At 37.0% G+C, this 18,573-nt stretch overlaps 3 protein-coding genes across 3 annotated transcripts; all 3 read right to left on the bottom strand.

Annotated features, from left to right (window-relative positions):
* Nucleotides 1-2,296: 2,296 nt before the first annotated feature.
* Nucleotides 2,297-9,184, bottom strand: rab25b (RAB25, member RAS oncogene family b). The gene is made up of 6 exons (XM_067447930.1): nucleotides 8,912-9,184; nucleotides 8,638-8,784; nucleotides 5,280-5,475; nucleotides 3,711-3,904; nucleotides 3,427-3,507; nucleotides 2,297-3,270 (listed from the first exon to the last, which is right to left on the bottom strand). Exons 2-6 carry the CDS (start codon nucleotides 8,672-8,674, stop codon nucleotides 3,146-3,148), a joined length of 633 nt encoding a protein of 210 aa, XP_067304031.1. The 5' UTR covers nucleotides 8,675-8,784; nucleotides 8,912-9,184; the 3' UTR covers nucleotides 2,297-3,145.
* A 132-nt stretch (nucleotides 9,185-9,316) lies between these two features.
* Nucleotides 9,317-11,173, bottom strand: lamtor2 (late endosomal/lysosomal adaptor, MAPK and MTOR activator 2). Its single transcript, XM_067447931.1, has 4 exons — nucleotides 10,987-11,173; nucleotides 10,421-10,583; nucleotides 10,080-10,169; nucleotides 9,317-9,973 (listed from the first exon to the last, which is right to left on the bottom strand). Exons 1-4 carry the CDS (start codon nucleotides 11,052-11,054, stop codon nucleotides 9,917-9,919), a joined length of 378 nt encoding a protein of 125 aa, XP_067304032.1. The 5' UTR covers nucleotides 11,055-11,173; the 3' UTR covers nucleotides 9,317-9,916.
* Nucleotides 11,174-12,354: 1,181 nt separating this feature from the next.
* ubqln4 (ubiquilin 4) lies at nucleotides 12,355-17,976 on the bottom strand. Its single transcript, XM_067447932.1, has 11 exons — nucleotides 17,814-17,976; nucleotides 17,107-17,258; nucleotides 16,827-16,987; nucleotides 16,105-16,367; nucleotides 15,852-16,010; nucleotides 15,502-15,727; nucleotides 14,696-14,835; nucleotides 14,531-14,614; nucleotides 14,320-14,435; nucleotides 13,672-13,906; nucleotides 12,355-13,586 (listed from the first exon to the last, which is right to left on the bottom strand). The coding sequence occupies exons 1-11, from the start codon at nucleotides 17,958-17,960 to the stop codon at nucleotides 13,434-13,436; spliced, it is 1,836 nt and encodes a 611-aa protein (XP_067304033.1). The 5' UTR covers nucleotides 17,961-17,976; the 3' UTR covers nucleotides 12,355-13,433.
* Between the last annotated feature and the right edge of the window lie 597 nt (nucleotides 17,977-18,573).

Consider the following 18,573-nt stretch of genomic DNA (forward strand, 5'->3'; position numbering starts at 1 on the left):
TAAACTATAGCGTTTAAACTGTGACAATGTGAGAAATGTTGAAGGTGTCTGGATACATTTTGGTTTGACTGTGCGTGTATATACTGTTTTATGCAAAGGTTTGGGCACCCCATAAAATTATCATAATTTCAGTTTATAAGCTGCTAGGCTTTCAAAACCACAACTTAATTTGTATATAATAAATACCTTATGAAAACAGTAATATTTCAGTTCTGAAATTTAAGATTAAATTGAGATTTATTGAATCAACAGAAACATTACAATTGGAGTCATAACAAAAACAGACAGGCACAAAAATGTGGGCAAACCAATGGAATTATCATATTTTTGCTGAAATAACAGCCTGTAGTCACTTCTTATAGCCACTTTTGAAGATTTGAAGATTTGAAGAATTTATTTCACACACTTTATCATTTCATTTTAGAGACAAAATTAACAATAATTCCAGAATGGTTATTGTGTGTAAAATGGGAAACCCCAAAGAAGCTACTGAAAGCTTTTAGGAGGGGGCCCGATAACACCATACAACATATAACATACAAGAACAAAAAACAATCCATAAACATAAATAAGTATAAATACAACAAGACAGACAACAAACAGATGAATAATCCCAGCTCAAATGTAATACTTTCAAAATGATCAAAAAGTATATGTTAAAAGCAGTTTTTCCTTAAGGTTGTTCTTGAAAATGGAAACAGAATGCAACAATTTAAGGTTTTCCTCAAGCTCGTTCCAAATCTTTGGACCTCTACAGACAACACTCAGGCTCGTACATTTCAATCGTCGTATTTTACCAGTAATTAAATGTTTTTCCCTTGTATGATAAGTCCCTGAATTCAGGTTGCAGGTCTTTTTTAACCATTCTTCATTGCAAAAATGTCTCCAGTTCAGTCAGGTTTGATGGTCTCCGAGTGTGGACAGCCCGCTTCAAATCACTCCATAGAGTTTTTCAATGCTATTCAAGTATGGGGACTGGGATGGCCATTATAGAACATTGTATCTGTGTCTGTGAATTCCTTGCTAGATTTGGGGCAATGCCTTGGATCATTGTCCTGCTGAAATAACAAACCCCGGCATAGCTGCAACCTGTTGACTGATTCTCTTGAACATAGTTCTTAAGAATTTGCTGATACTGGATGGAATCCATGCAACCCTCAACTTTGACAAGGTTTCCAGCCTACATGTGCTTGCCACACAGACCCATATAGCATGATGGACCCACCACAACATTTTTCAGTAGGGAGCAGGTTCTTCACCTGGAACGCGGTGTTATTTTTCCACCATACAAAGCGCTTCTGGTTGTGACCAAATGGCTCTATATTAGATTCATCTGCCCACAGCACATCATTCCAAAACGATTCTGGCTTGTCCAGGTGAGTCTTTGCACACTTTAAATGACTCTGCTTGTTGGCAGTACGCAGAAAAGGCTTTTTCCGCATCACCCTTCCATTGAGCTGTTCCTTGTGCAAAGTACGCTGGACTGTGGAACACTGTACAATGACACCATCAGAACAAGATGTTCTTGGTGCTCTTTGGAGGTGGTCTTAGACCAGTCGAACCAATCTTTGCCTTTGCCTTATAGATATCATCCTTGGCCAACCACGTCTTTCCTTCACAAGGACTGTTCCTGTGGCCATCCATTTTCTGATTATACCACTGACGGTGGAGACAGAGACCTTAAACCTTTGTGATTACTTTTTGTGTCCTTCTCCTAATTCATACTGATGAATTATCCTAGTTTTAAGTCATTAGGGAGTTCTTTTGAGGTTCCCGTGTTGCTACTTTCCAGTAGAGAATCAAAGAGCACAACTAGCAATTAGCTAACGTCAATATCCTTTTTTATGATTGGTTGCACCAGTGTTTTCAGTCTAATGTTCATTGAGCCAGTTGCATCAATTTTGTTTTGCAATAAATCAGCATTAAGTGACTACAGGTAATCAAATCAACACAACTATTTTTTACATTTGATTTTATTTCATACAACTCAATTTGGAGAATTTTGGTCTGTAAAACAACGCTTTGTATATCTTTCTCAATGGCTGAATGGCATATCACGATCTTTCCTTAAAAAGATTGAGCAAATATTCATGCAGCCTCAAAGAGGTGCCCAAACACGTGCATCAAACTTTATATATATATATATATATATATATATATATATATATATATATATATATATATATATATATATATATATATATATATATATATATATATATATATATATATATATATATATATATATATATATATATATATATAAACAGTTGATTATTTCCTTATGTTGTTACTTTATACATTTTTCAAACCGCACTTGAAACAAAACAATTCAGACTTCTTCTTTTTTTTACATAATGTTGCTTTAATTATTATTTGAAAATGACATACTGGATTTATTTTCTTTTTTGCTTTAACAACAGCAATTTATATCACCCCCAGCATCAGCAAGCAGATTATCATAATGATAATGACAAAGTAACATGCCAAAATGTCAAGCATTCATTAAGATTAATGAAGATAAAAATCAGCACATTGCTTGTATAAATATTTTATTTTTTAATAGCACATAGCAAATATTGATTTAGTGCTGAATAGTCTTAAATAATACAAATAAGTTTAAATTAATCAAATTAAAAACTAATGTGAATAAATGGAAAAATATGTTCTTTCCTCAATCTTACTTTGTGAGATGATAAAGTTATTTCTCAAGCATGTATTGTTATCAATAAGTCGAGTAAGATAAACTGCTTGTTATATTCATCATTTATAAATCACTTTGGATTAAAGCGTCTGCTTAATGTATGTAAAATAAAATAAAATAAAATAAAATAAAAAGTTTGGCTATACATTTCTAAAATAACACAAACAAAAATCCCCTGCTAAGAGGAAACATATAGGGGAAATATTTTTTAATTAAAACATTTTAATATGATGTAAAATTCACACAAATCCTTGTCAAACCTGACAAATTAAAATGTGTAAAGTTTAGGAATACAAATATGGCTATGTCAGTCAATGGAATGAATTTCCCGTTGCATTTTACCATACCGGTTCTCTCTTATTGATAGCTCTACTGCACAAGCTGATTTCACAACTTCATTAGGACCCTTGCGAAGCCCTTCTGAACATCCAGAATGTGCTTTCACATGTTCTTGCAGCAGGCCCTCTTCTCCTCCTGTGCGCCGTCTGCTGTATTAGGTTGGGACAGCGTCACGGCATTGATAGAGCCTCGGGTCACTTCTTTGCTACTCACCTTTTTATGGATTTCTAAAAGAGAAGTAGTAATAACAACATGATTATGATAATGAAGCCAAGTGCTTGTGTACACTATTTCAAGCCTGACTGAGGAAGAGAAATCCAGAGGGCAAAGAACACATGTAAAGTACATGTAAATAAGGCCTGATGTGTTTAGAATACACATACCAGCAAGCACAGTGTTGAATGCTGCCTCAACATTTACTGACTCCAAAGCTGAGGTTTCCATAAACAGAAGACCATTCTTTTCTAGAGAGAGAGAGAGAGAGAGAGAGAGAGAGAGAGAGAGAGAGAGAGAGAGAGAGAGAGAGAGAGAGAGAGAGAGAGAGAGAGAGAGAGAGAGAGAGAGAGAGAGAGAGATAATATATTAACACAAACTGACTTTTTGTTGCTGGACTGTATACATGTTTTATATATAATATAAATAAAAGAAAGCAGTCTTCAATGATGACCTGCAAAGTCCTTTGCGTCCTCTGTTGGAACGGACCGTACTGCTGCCAGGTCCGATTTATTGCCCACAAGCATCACTACGATATGAGCATCTGCGTGATCGTAGAGTTCCTTCAACCAGCGCTCGGCACTTTCATACGTCAAGTGCTTTGAAATGTCGTAGATTAGTAGCGCTCCAACTGCTCCTCGATAATATCTGAAGCATAGGAAGCCAGATCATATCAGGTCAGACAACTTTATTTACTTCCTTTTTTGAGTGAAGAGAACACTGTCATAAAGCATTACATCATTGCAGAATGACAAAAGAACATTATTTAGAATGACAGGTGAGAAACGAATCGTATTGCAACAGGTGTTGAAATATGCTATACATTTTTCTCAGTTTGTTAAAGAATAGCTGAAAGACAATTAACATACAGTCAATAATGTATTTGCATACACACATATTCAAAGTACAAGTGAACTACTTAAAGGGACAGTGCTCCTAAAATTCTGTGATCATCTCCTCGCTGCTCTGTTCCATACAATGAAAGTGGATGGTGACCATGATAATATTACAAAAGGTTTCTATCTCAAATAAGTACTGTTCATTTGAACTTTCTATTTCTCCAAAAAATCTATACACCGATCAGGCATAACATAATGACCAGGTGAATTTAATAAAAGATTATCTCTTCGTCACGGCACCTGTTAGTGGGTGGGATATATTAGGCAGCAAGTGAACATTTTGTCCTAAAAGTTGATGTGTTAGAAGCAGGAAAAATGGGCAAGCAAAAGGATTTGAGCGAGTTTGATAAGGGCCAAATTGTGATGGCTAGACGACTGGGTCAGATCATCTCCAAAACTGCAGCTCTTGTGGGGTGTTCCCGGTCTGCAGTGGTCAGTATCTATCAAAAGTGCTCCAATGAAGGAACAACGGAGAAACGGCGACAGGGTCATGGAAGGCCAAGGCTCATTGATGGACTTTGGGGACTGAAGGCTGGCCCGTGTGGTCCGATCAAAAAAATGAGCTACTGTAGCTTAGATTGCTCAAGAAGTTAATGCTGGTTCTGATAGAGATGTGTCAGAATACAGAGTGCATCACATTTGTTGCGTATGGGGCTGTGTAGCCACAGACCAGTCAGGGTGCCCGTGCTGACCCCGAAAGCACCAACAGTGGGAACGTGAGCCTCAGAACTGGACCACGGAGCAATGAAAGAATGTGGTCTGGTCTGATCTGATGAATCAGCAAAAGGGGGACCAACACAATATTAGGTCATAATGTTATGCCTGATCAGTATATATTACAATAGAAAATGTTTACTGTATTTTTTATGCAATAAATAAGCATGAGACTTTAAATTCAATCTTGTCAACTCTAAAAAAATAAAGTAAAATAAAAAATTATATCTAATTTTATTTCATTTTATTTGAGCTGCACAGCTTTGGTCAACATCCACTTTTTAAAAAGTGTGGCATGATGCAGAGTAAATTATGACAGTTTTTTATTTTTTGGTGAAATTAGGGGCGTATTTGCTTGTTCAGCGGCAGCATTTGTAAGTTCCTTAAATATTATACCATGCAAAACTCACGCAGAAGTGATGGCCCGGTACCGCTCCAGTCCGGCAGTGTCCCAGATCTGAGCTTTGATGGTAAGACTATTTAGCTTCACAGTTCTTGTGCTGAACTCCACTCCGATTGTCGTCCGGCTGTCGTGATTAAATTCATTCTTGGTGAACCGTGACAGCAAGTTGCTCTTGCCAACCCCAGATTCTCCAATAAGAACCACTGCAACAAAACATAGAAGTGCATATGAGTCACAGAGTCTACACTCTTAGAGAAAAAGATAAGAGTAGTTTTATTTATTCAATTTTACATAACCATTTATGCCAAAAAGGTTCTATATAAGGAGAAATGTCTTAAATGATTACATAGAATTAAAACCAGTTTAACTGATTTTTTTTGTGATAAAGTATGTTTACGAGTTCTTTATTTTAATCTACATATAAAATACATTCAAACAAAATGAATTAAACTAAATCCATAAAATGACTGCATGATGGGAACCCTTAAAGGTTCTATGAAGAGCCTGACAAAAGCCTGTTGGGGTTCTAGAAACTTTTCTTCATGGGTGTGTTCAGTGAGTGCCCTATGCCAAGAGAACACCATATAGTCATGACACCAAGTTTTGGTTGGTAGCATTTCAACAGTCTTTAGCAACACTGTTTGTGTAAAATCAGCTGTGGGTTAAAGGACCAGCCATTTACAGACTTGTGATGCAATCGTCTACAATGAAATGTTTGTTGTCTTGGACATTTTGGGAGTTTAAGAAATTGAGAAATGATTTGATTCTGACTTTAAATTCTTATTGAATAAGCCACATTCAAAACATTTATATTAACATATTTGGCAGACAGTTTTATCCAAAGCGACTTGCATTGAATTCAACGTTATCGTATCATGCATTCTCTTAGAATCAAACTCATGATGTTGGTATTGCAAGTGCCATATAGTACTAAATGCACACAGAAACACTGAGAGACTATTTTTACAGACTTATCTTGTGCAAGATCATTGGGTTCAAGTCCCAGAGAACACACAAATTGATAAGTTGCTTTGGATAAAAGCTTCTGCCAAATGCATAAATGCCTCTTTATCCAGTGAGAAATGCGAACACCACTTCTCCCTAATGTCATACATTTATAGAGTTATTAAAGAAAGCAGGGTTTATTTATCTCTACAGTGCTCCACCATTTTACTCCAAGTCATGTTTCAGTGTAATTATTATTATTTTAAAAGGTGCAGTGTGCGAATTGCAACCGCCCACCTCTCCCTTTTGAACCACATAAAGAAGTTACGGTGGCTGACACAGGACAAAGATGTCGTCATATGTGACAGCAGAGAGTAGTTAGCGCTCTGTAGAGCAGTTTGTCCATTTAGGGCTACTGTAGAAACATGAGGTAGCACAAAATGGCGATATCACTGTAAGGGCAGTGTATGAAGATTGAAATGGCTAACGTAATAAAAGCATAACAGTACATTATATAAGGTCTTTATACACCACTGAAAACATTGATATGTAAATTATATTGCATTTCTGTCAATAGATCCTCATAAACACCACACATTGCATGTTTAAAGGGCAACATTACAGGTAGGGTATTTTCAGAGAGGCTAGCAATAGCGAGCTAGCTTTGAAAGCATAAGATCCCACCCTCTCTTCAGAGCGTTTTCAAAGCCACGCCTCCTTCAAAACACATGAACGTGTACCACTGGGAACTCATGAGAGACGGCGTTTAACTACCTCATGTCTCAAAGCACATAACATTACAATAATAAAGAACAAAAAACAACTTAAAGAGCACTGACCTGTTCTGCCTGACTGCTGCAGATTCATTTCGGTGTTGATGGTGTTGCCATTGAAACGCATACATTCGAGACACAAAACGCTCCGAGTATAAAGTCACGGGGTTTCCATCTCTTCCAAATTAATGTATCTATGGTGTGAACGCAGTACAAGCTCGCTTTGGTTCAGGAGGAACTGTAAAAAGTGGCTGCTGTTTTGGTGGCAATGCTCAGTTAACTTACGACTAAAGCCTGGTTCACACAGAAAACATTTTTGCTTTGAAAAGCATGAGATGCGGGAAGTGGAATGAGGGAAAAAACATAAAGTCTCGAGACATGTTTTTTTTTTTGTAAAAAGTTGACCTGATTTTAACTTGATCAACGCTGTGTCATGCAAGAGACGCAAGTGCAGCGGATATATACGTCTGTCTATCGTGTTTACATAAAAAACAATGGAAGACTAGCATGAAACGCACCAATGATGTGTGATGTCTGCGTGAACAGTGCACAGAGGTATGGAAATTTATACGTTGACAGGCAGGTAGTCATTTTGAATGTTTTATGGTCCCTATGCCTTCCATGGAAGATAAATATAGATATATAAATGCATTTAAACCACTTAACTTAGTGATGGCTTTCAGGATGTGAATAGACTTTTAAATGGCATAACAAAACAAAAAATTCTGGAAAAATCACCAAACCTGCTTTTAAAACGGTCTTATGCAATCATACATGTACATCCTTATGAGGAAATTGTTCAGGCTTGTTGTTCATTAAAACTTGAGACAGAAGTAGATCTAATCCTCGTATGATTCTGCCACAAAAAAAACCCACACTGGATGAAGAGTGTGTCCCAATATAACACTTCACTTTTAATTGTAGGTGCAAACAAGAATGACTCAAACATGCCAGAAGTAAAGTCAACACTCCACCCATGTATGAGTATTATGGCATTAATTTATCATATCATGTCAGGAAATGGGATACTGATAGACATGAAGGTTTTAGGCTTAAGCATATAGTACCCTATAAGAAGTATTAATTCTCCAATGCACAAATATCTGTGTGTATTTAAAGTGTTTGATATTTACATGGCATTTTTAATTAAACCACCAGGACAGGTGAAAAATCACAATCTTGCTTCTATTAAATTGTTTCTTCCCGTTCATGCCAACACACAATCATTCAATTCAAAAATGACACAGGTCATTTTAAGTGTGGTTTGATCTTACAGATCACAGTTTTAAAATGGGCTTTAACAGGTACAACTATTTCCCCTCCTTTATTGAGTAACAGAACTCAGTAATCTTGTGTAAACAAACCTTTGTTGTCATGGAAATCAGATTTCAACCAGCCTATAGGACTGTATTTTTTTCGTGTGTGGTAAGCTTTACTTAAGGAGGAATTAAATTGCAGGTATTTCTAAATAATACACTTTTTTTTGTATAATACAACACGCAAAGTAAATTTCATTCTCTACAAATACTTCACAACAGTGGGATTAATGCTTACTGATAATGAAACTAATTAAACATCAACATGGTTACATTAGATTCTGTTCATCATGCATTGCAACCGTTACCATACAGAAGTGTCAAATCTTACCTTTAAAAACAAAGTTGTAGGCCTCATCAGACCCCATATTGTCACTCTTGTAAGCAGATCTTCACTAATCTAGATTAATGCTCCATGAGTCAAAATCCAAAGGAGAATCAAGAATGAGTTTCCCCAAACTATGATACTGCGGTTGACCTAAAAGAGCAGAAAAACAGTGCTAAATGTCAATGAAATCCCACTGTTTGTGGTGGTCAGTTCACTTGTTTGTACAAGGAACTAGCTGTTATTTAGCCTGGCAGTTCCGCTATCAGATGTGCCGTACCTGGGGAAGGTGGGCGTGACTTTAGTTGTGCTCAAGTCAGGTCAAACAGGTAAGGCGAGAACAGGTGCAGTCATATGAAACTGGGCGCAATAGTGCACCTGCTCAGCCAATGAGAAGACGACATACACACCATCCACAACCAATCATTATCTTTTAAGCAGTCTTTCCCAAGATCAGGAAGACATTTGCTATGGAACAGCCCCTCCCACGGTCCATGGCTGAAACATCACTGCTTGAAACTTGTTATAACTGACGTAACAGTGATCTTTAGATACATTGCAACATATGCAATGTTCAGGGGAATAAGGTACATATAAAATATTCCTGATTCTGTGCATTTGTTTTAATTAATAGTATTACAGACATAATAAAAAAAAGTGCTTTAAAGAAGGAAAAACAACAAAATATAACCAAAAAACGTATTTATTTCATATTCTTGACACTCAACACTATGGAAGCTTGTTTTAGCCATGGAATAAAAGAGGTAATTGCGACTTTTTATTTCACAATTCTGATTTTTTTCCCCTTGCAATTGCAAGTTTATATGAGAGAAAAACAACTTATGAAATGCAAGAAATAAACCCTCATTTCTGACTCCCCCCTCGCTATTAATATATCTTTCACAATTCTCACTTTTTTTAGTATTTTGAGTTATTAACTGGTAGTTTCAAGTTATAAAGTCATAATTGTGAGATATAAATTCACAATTGCATAAGTCAGAATTGTGAGATTTGGCAGAAGCAAGTTTCCATAAGACACAGCCTGAGCGGTGACTGTAAAAAGTCCTGAGACATAAAAAAAAAAAAAAAAAAAAAAAAGGAAATGCTATTCATTATTTTTATATAAATATATTATTAATTGTTATTCATGTTTATGCAAATACTTATTTTGGGTTAGCCACACAATTTTGTACAGCAATCAACTTGAGTATGCAAATAAATAAAGCCATAGATATGTTGTATGAAGGCCAAGATCTTGACAAAATGCACACGTCAAAAGTACATCCTACGACGCTGCCACTTGTGTTAGTGGTTCCTCCAGGTACTGCACTAAAGCCTCAGCCTGTGAACAAAACAAAAAAACTGTTATTTATGATGATTCAAGAAAAAACATAAGACGTAAACACATGCCTTAGAAATTTAGAGTTCATATACTCCACATCTCTCACCTTGGCTTTAAGCATCCCAAAGCCGACTGTCTCCTTGGCATACATGCAAAGCAACAAGTTTGCAACACGCGTAATGGCCACCCTTCCCTCCTGTAATGACAGAGAAAATGCACCACATAATAAAGAAAAAATACTGTACAACAATAAACGGCAACGACTGCAGTAGTTCATCATGTTAATATTATTTATGCCATGGTTTAATTTCTAAAAACAGAATATAACCTAAAGCAGTTGCTGTGCTAAAAGTGTGCATTCTTGCTTAATGCATATGTTACTGCATCTCTCAAAGATCAGCATTCACAATTATTTACTATAACCCAACTGTACAATTTCATTCCTACCATACAATCCATCAGAATGAATTTCAGTTTGTCCTCATTAAAGGCCTGGTGTCCGTTTTTGTCATAAGCCGCCCAGATGTTGCTGGCAATAGCTGCAGTGACTCTTGCATCGGTGTCTCCGTATCCAGAATATGCCAAGAGGGAACCTTCATTGTTCAATAACCTAAAATATAAAACATAACTTTGACTTATAAAGAAGCCAACAAATTACATGAACATCAAATTACATCAGGAAGCAACATTTCTCAGAACTTAATTTTTGCTCAGTGACTTAATTTTGTAGGCGTTGTTTGGTAGTTAGTGCATTATGTCAGTTATTCTCATATATAATATGGTTTAAATAAATGGTATTTAATTTGATATGCAAATATTTCCCCTATATAATGCACGCATATGATATAACATGCAAGACAAAACTATCCAACAATACCCAAGGAAACAAAATACAAAATACCTCAAGGGAACTTGTTTTGAACAACACAAATATACAATATTAGTGTTTCATATCAGTGTATATGCCAGCTAAAGCTAGTAAAATGAACAAAGATAGAATTTCATATACTTACAGTGTGCTTTGTACTCCACTGGTGTTTGCTTGACTAAGTACTTGTGTTAATGCTTTAGGACGCAACATAACTTAAATGAAAAGGGCAGAAATACTAATAAACGTTTAAACCGTTCGCGAGATAATAGCAACAACTTCCAGCAGCACAAGAACATCAGCTGACTTCTTACTTCCGCGCTGATGGTTCATGGGAAATGTAGTGTCATTGTAGTGCATACAAACGGCAAAACCGCCTAGTGGAAATCGCTCGTTTAAAAAAATTAAGCAATTTTAATTTATTTACTCGTTGTCGGGGCATTAATAAAATAAAGGAAACCACAAAATCTGTCAAAAAAGAAGAAAAAATATTACTTTAAGAGAATTTCGTCATGTTTTGGTCGTTAACTGTACAACTTGTTTTATATATTGGCGATAAATAGAAAATCACAAATAATGTCAATAATTGTGTCGGTCTGATAAGGATTCTACCGTGTTGCTTTGACTACCAAGCTTTATTTTAATGTGTGCTCTAAAAGTAAATCTAGGTTTTTGGTTTTTAATCTTGACCGCCCAAACTTCGTCTGGACTTCCTTTGGGGGTGAGGGCTTCGGGTACAGCCTTTAGTTAAAATTGTACGGATAATTTCAAAAAGGGATTTAACTTTAAAGATTTGTTGCATCAAGCTCACCCCAATTAAGTCACATGTGATACAGATGTTCATTCTTAAACATAAAGGTTCTTTATCGGTGGAGAACCTTTAACATCCAAAGAAAATTTACAATGCACTAAACGTTATTTATTGTAAAGGGGAAAGTTATGTTAAATCATTAAAGTGTTCTTCACACCAAAAAAAGAAAAGAAAAAAAAGTTAACTGAATAGTTTTTTGTGGAACCCAAAATTGTTCTTCAATGTCATTACCCTTTTGAACCTTTATTTTCAAGAGCACATGGTTTTGAGACTCGGACCAATGAATTTCAATAATTTTTTAAGTAATCTTTTAAAAATCATTTTTTTATAGTAACTGCACCCACAAAGAACATTTTTTTTTACAGCTGAGCATAACAGAATCTGAATTCACCATAAGATTTACCATAACGTTTCCAGTCCTGGAAATCACAATTTTAAAATTGCAGATTTTCAAAAGGCCAACTTCTCATCATATTGTGTGCCAAAGTACATTACCAAGATGTGTTATTTCAGGACAAATGACTTTTGTGTGACCTTCACTAATTTGACAATACCTGCAACCCTCAGGTGGATTCAAAACATTGTGGTTATTAGAGAATATGATCATGCAATACTTCTAAAATCATTCTAAAAGCATTGCAAAGAGTTTGAATTTAAGACAAAATCAGATGTTGGCTTAAAGGAACAACAAACCCCGATTAATGCAAGTTTACGTATTGTAATTCAAGTAGAATAAAGAGTGGATTATGGATGTGCAGCAAAAAAAGTTGAACATTTTAATTCACATCAAAACTGTTAGTAGATAGCTGTTGGTTAGCACTGAGAGAAGCTAGCATCACTATCATGCTGTAACCAGTTTTTCATTTGCCAGAGAAACTTGAGGATGACGTATCCAGTTTACAATACAAGTGTGTTCCAGGCACTAGAATACTCCTATGTCAAAGCAAAAAGATATGATCAAAACAAATGGCTTCTGTGTTCTCCACTGCTTGTTAAGCTGAGAAATATTTTATTGATGCTTTATTACAGCCTTACCCATATGACAAGCCTTTACGGTCAATCGAGGTACACTCCTCAGAAAGGCAATCGACTAAAGAGATGACTGAACATCTTTTCCAAATCTCATCTCCAAAATTCATTCCTTTTTTCTAAAATAGCTGAAGTGTAAGCAATCAGAGTCAAGGTGTTATAGTGCTCCAACATGTTCATGTCTATTAGATTTCGATTAACACATCAAATGTCAAGGAACGCTCAAATCAACGTCAACTGAGGAAGGTGGAAAGGGAGTAAAGGGTAAGCTCTACATTTCTGCAATAAATACTGGTTTGATCAGGCATGAATTAGGAGAAATAGAGAAATTAAGGAAACCAAGCATTCTCACAAAAGACAAGAATCTCTCTGGCCTCGGCATTCAAGCGGATGGATTTTATTCCCCTAACCACCGAGTAGTGCCTCAGGTGAGCATGATCTAAATGTAAGGAATGGTAACTTAAACTTGGTTCAGCAAATGTAAGCGTAGTCCCATCTTACTAGTGATGAGGGGTTAGTGTGACGTCATTCCACAGCGATTCTGGTTTGGTTTTTTTGTTCAAGGAAACAAATTTGAAACCTCTTTGCTTTTGAATCAGAGATCAACTGATCGAAGCAACAAAAACAAAACACAAAAAAAAAAACAAGATTGGAGTAATTGGAATTCTGTCTATGTAGGGCTTGTCAGATTTTATGTGATGAAGGACTATGGTTGCTTCTTGTCTCCCTTCGCACGCTCTCAGCTGATGGAATTAAGAAGGCTGGGAGCCGAGCAGTCTTTCGATGGCGGCATTGATGTCGCCCCCGGTGGCGATGAGGGCCTGCAGGTTGGCTTCCCTGTTGATGAAGCCCATGGCACTCAGCTGCTCCAGCTGTTGCTGGAAACGCACTTCTGGAGTCTGAGTCTGCGGAGCGAAAAAAAGTGAGTACAATCAACCATACTAACTTTAAGACGTGTAGTTAACAGCAACAACAAAGAAACAAGAGTACCGATGCACTCCCTCCAGCAAACATTTGTAACATCTGTTGCATGAGCTGCTGCTGGGCGGGATTAGCTCCAGCAGCGGGGGTGGGAGCGGGGCCCTGGCCTGAGGGCGGAGGATTCTCGGGAGTCACATTCACACCTGTGGGCAGTGGGGCAGCGGGAATCCCAGTAGGAATCCCAGCAGGCATCCCAGTAGGAATCCCAGCAGGCATCCCCGCAGGCATCCCACCAGGGACCAGACTACAAAGAGACAAGCCGTTTAATTGGGAAAGAGCAGATATCGACATGGTGCTCGTTTCATTTTTGGATCCGACAAATAATTGTTTGCATAAACAGAAGAACGCAAATTTGTGTAATCTAGAGGAAGCTGCATTTACTTGGTGCCAAAGCCAAGAGGGAAATGACTAGTAGAAAGAGGATGTGCTCTCCTAGGTTTCTCACACTGTAGAGAATGAATGACTAGTGGCCAAGCGATAAAATCTCACAAAAGGTTTTGCTTGAAATATAAAACACTTCAAACTCTCCTATTAAATATGACAATTATAAAAATCCAATTCAGGAATCAATTTGGATTATCATTCAAAAATAGTACTTTAAATTTGCTCTGCATGTTTCATTTGTTTTTAATGAGGGGTTGACAAATAGAACTGCACCTGGGCATGAGACCAGGGGCTTCGTTTTGAAGGGTTTGCAGTCCTTCCTGGATCTGCATTAGGGCTCGCATGGCTCGAGGATTTGTCATTACAGAAAGGGCTTCTGGGTTCTGCATCTGCAAGCCAGTCAAAAAACAAGTCAGTTAGCACAAAACCCAAATCCAGTCAAATATCCCAAAGACACAAACTACAATGATTCAGCTGGACATACCTGCTGTAGAAATACTGGCAGCTGCTGTCTCATTTGGTCCTGCAGCTGTGGATTTCCCGCAAAGAGAGGGTTGTTCATCAATACCTGAAAAATGCATTTAATTAGTACGAGAACATCACAGCAAATTAAAACTTTTGGAGAACTACCAAATGATGGTCTTGCTACCTGTGAGGCAACATCAGGATTCTGGGCCAGGGACTGCATCATAGTGCGCATATAAGGAGCAGAAAGCATGTTCTGCATAAGCTGAGGGTTCTCAGAGATCTGTTGCATTAGGCTTTGCATGCCAGGACTGTTGAACATGCCTAACAGTGAACCACACACACACACAAAAAGTTTAACATGAAATCAATTCATTTGAGATCCTTTATAATTCTAGACGGCAATGTAATTTTTTACCCTTCTATGTAGTATTTGACCAAAATAAATAATTTATTCATTTGATTTATTATTGAGAAAATATTTTCTTCGTTAACATTCCAGCTTCATGGCGAGAGCCAGGTTTAGTTATTTAAAATAAAAGGAAATTAGATTTAAAAGATTTAATTAATAAGGTTTAAAATTAATTTTCTTTGTAAAAACCTTAAAATGAAATTTGGATTTACTTTGTTAAAAACAGTAGAAGTATAACAGTCCAGGAAAATATGTTTAACGGACAGTGGATTCTGACAAGATGAACACTTTATCCTGATAGTAAAAAATTGAGTCTAAAGTGTCCTGTAAATGACGATGCCAGCAATCATTAAAACGGAATGTTTTTTTTTTTCCAACACCAAGATTTATTTCATGTAGTTTGAATCATTGAATAATTTCATGTCATCCCATTCCAGCTGCCATTTATTTTGTGTTATTAAAAAAATTATCTGTGCACTTAAATTATCTGCTTGCAAATTCTCCACAACATATCCTCAAACCAATTCATGCAGCTTGCTTTACAGTTAAAGACAAATGTTTCCATAAAATGCTATTACCGTTTCCTAGGCTAGAGGAGCCAATGCCCAGAGGGTTGGACACACTGGGTGTGGTTGAGCTTGTGGTGGAGCTGGTGGTGGTAGCAGTCCCAGTGGTGGTGGTGGCGGCAGTGGAGTCGGGGGGACCCCAGGGATTTGGCAGGGGCTCTCGGTTTTCTGTCCTGGAGGGCTGTGTTCCGGAGTTTTCACCATTTCCACCCAATGCCGAGAAAGGGTTATTTCCAAACTATTCAAAAGATTATGCAATTTGACATTCACTACTGTCATATCAAATTAGAGTTAAGATATAATCGTTCAATTCAGTATTACAAATCAACAATATTTTAAAGCATAAAAAATAATAATCTGACCTGTTCACGTGCAGCGCTAAACATGGGCTCTTGAATGTCTGTGTACATCCTCCGAAGAGCATTGTAACCGCCGGGAATACTCTCTAGGTTGCTAAGCGCCCGGTCCTGATTACGCATCATCTCTTGCATCATAGCTGGGTTCCGTGCCAACTCCATTGTCTTAAAAATAATAAAAAAGAGTGAGGTTAAAAATCAAAATCAGGCTAAATTAACATGTCAATTTCAATGCTGCAGTACATGACCAATAACATGCCTGTCTCATGAGCTCTGGGTTGTTAAGCATGTGTGAAATCTCTGGGTTGCGCTCCATTAGTTGCTGCATCTGTGGATTGGCCACTATCATCTGCCTCATCAGGTCAGGGTTGGACATCATGCTCTGCACAAGCGGGTTCTCCATGATCTGAGACAGCATCTCAGGGTTAGACATGAGCTGCCGCTGCATCTGTTGCTGAAGCTCCATGAAGTTGGCAGATCCCATACCGAGATTAGACAGGCCCGACAGGTCACCAAAACCAGCTGAAAACACACAAGGAGGTCCAGAGTATAACAAAAGCAAGAATAATAAAAAAATATATATCAGGATTATTTTCCAATTCACAGTATGGGGTTAATCAGGGACAATAAGGTGATCCCCAATATAAACATTGTAAAAAACAAAAAAACAATCACCTAGTATTCATGCATAATGCATACTAAACAAATACTCTCTTGTACATTGCAACCAGTGGTATTTTGTATTACTTATGTACTATTACAGTTCTGATAAATATTTAATTTATATTTTCAGCTTTTAAAGTATTATATTTGTCATTATTTTTTTTAGCTTCAATTTATATTTCAGTTTTAGTACATCAACTTTTAAATGTTTCAGTCAGCTGCCAATGAAAGATTTCAAAATGTCTTTAAAGTTCAAGTTAACAACATTACATAAAAAACAGACAGAAGAATAAAAACAAATTTAAAAGCATAAATCACCTAGAATATTGGCTGGCTGTGAAGGGGTCGGGGACGTCCCAATGCCCTGGGGTGTTCCCAGGTTGCCGGCCGGGCTGGGGTTAGCAGCTCCGCCATTGTTGCCCTCTGATGGTCCAGGGCCAGAAGAAGCAGAGTTCTGCGAACTACCACCACCTGAAGTCCTACAAACACAAAACACTCTAAAAGTGAGCCTTTACTGCATACGCCTTATCTTACAACACTATGGCTTTACATATGAAAATATCAGTTTTGTTGTGAACCTAAAAGCAGGTCCTCTTACTTTTGTGCGGTTTTGATGACCAGGTGAACCGTGAGTCCGTCTTTGATGCCATGCTGACCGAGCGTGTCTCCATCCTTCAGGATCTTCCCGGCAAAAATCAAAACCAACTGGTCTTGCTTCGCCTTGAATCTTTTGGAGATTTCTTCTTTAAACTATTAAGATGTCAAAACACGCGGGTTACTTTGTTATACATTAAATCAAATCAATACAACCTCCCTTTTGAATAAAATTACAGTCCCTTTTATTAAGCCTAAGCTCATACACAGCAGCATAAAACAGCTATTAGTCAAATAAACTGACACAAACATTGCAGAACAGCACCACATCTAAATGAAAAGTCGTTTAACATGCTATTTAGTTTATCACCAACATTTTGAAGTCAAAAATACAAAGCAAAACAGAAAGAGCGCGACCAAAGATGACAGACTAGAACCTTCTACATGAGCAGGCCGTTTCTTTAACGACAACCGCGAGTTAGAAACCCCCACTTTACAAACGTTATAAAAAACAAAAAACAATGAACGAGATACTCAGAATAACCCAATTTAAGTAATAACAACAGTGAAAGTCATTCTAAATATCTACTGCGAAGATTTTCGGCTCTGGCTGTTCGTCGTCAATCGTTAGCTCGCCGGCTAAAGCTGCTAGCCGCTGTTGTAACAAACGCCCGGGTGACACAAACAACACGAAATCGCGAATGAAATCACCTGTGAGACTGATGAATCTTCGGCGATTGCTATTTCTTCTTTATCCTTCGGTGTTTTGACGGTGACTTTAATGATAGTCGCGCTAGCAGCGGCATTTTCTTCAGTGTTCGTCTCCACGGCCGGATCCGTGCCGCTATTCTCCGCCATCTTTACTCTTCTTTTACTTCATTACATCATCGCACCAACAAGCAGCGGGGAAAAGTGCTGCACACGCCGTCTGTTCCACAGCGCCCTCTGGCGGTGCGGCGTGTCATCGACTTCACTTTCTGCAAATACTTCTAGCATTAATGTTTAAATATATATATTTAAACTATTAAGATTTTAAACATTTTTAAAAACATAGCCTGAGTTTCAAATGTATTTTTTCAAAGAAAATATACTCTAAGCATAATAATCAATTGTATTTTTAATAAAAATAATAATATGATTTTTTTTTCTAGAATTTTCAATTTTAACTTGATATGAACTCCTGTTAGAATAGAAAGATTCAAATTATGTGAAGTTTCGAGGTTATTTCCTGATTTGTAGGTTTCATTGTTATAGCTTTTATATTGATAACAAAATGCTGTTAACACCACATCAGCTTTTGTCTTTAAGTCCCAAAAAAAAAAAAAAAAAAAAAAAAAAAAAAAAGAATACAACAAATTGTAATTCAGAAGCAGAAAACATATGGGTCTCATTCAGTAACCATGCAAAAATGTTAATCGTAGTGTGTGTTATAGCTTCTGCATACATTTTTAATCATATTTTAAAATATTAT

The sequence above is a fragment of the Pseudorasbora parva genome, chromosome 7, assembly GCF_024679245.1.
Source record: "Pseudorasbora parva isolate DD20220531a chromosome 7, ASM2467924v1, whole genome shotgun sequence".
NCBI lineage: Eukaryota > Metazoa > Chordata > Actinopteri > Cypriniformes > Gobionidae > Pseudorasbora > Pseudorasbora parva.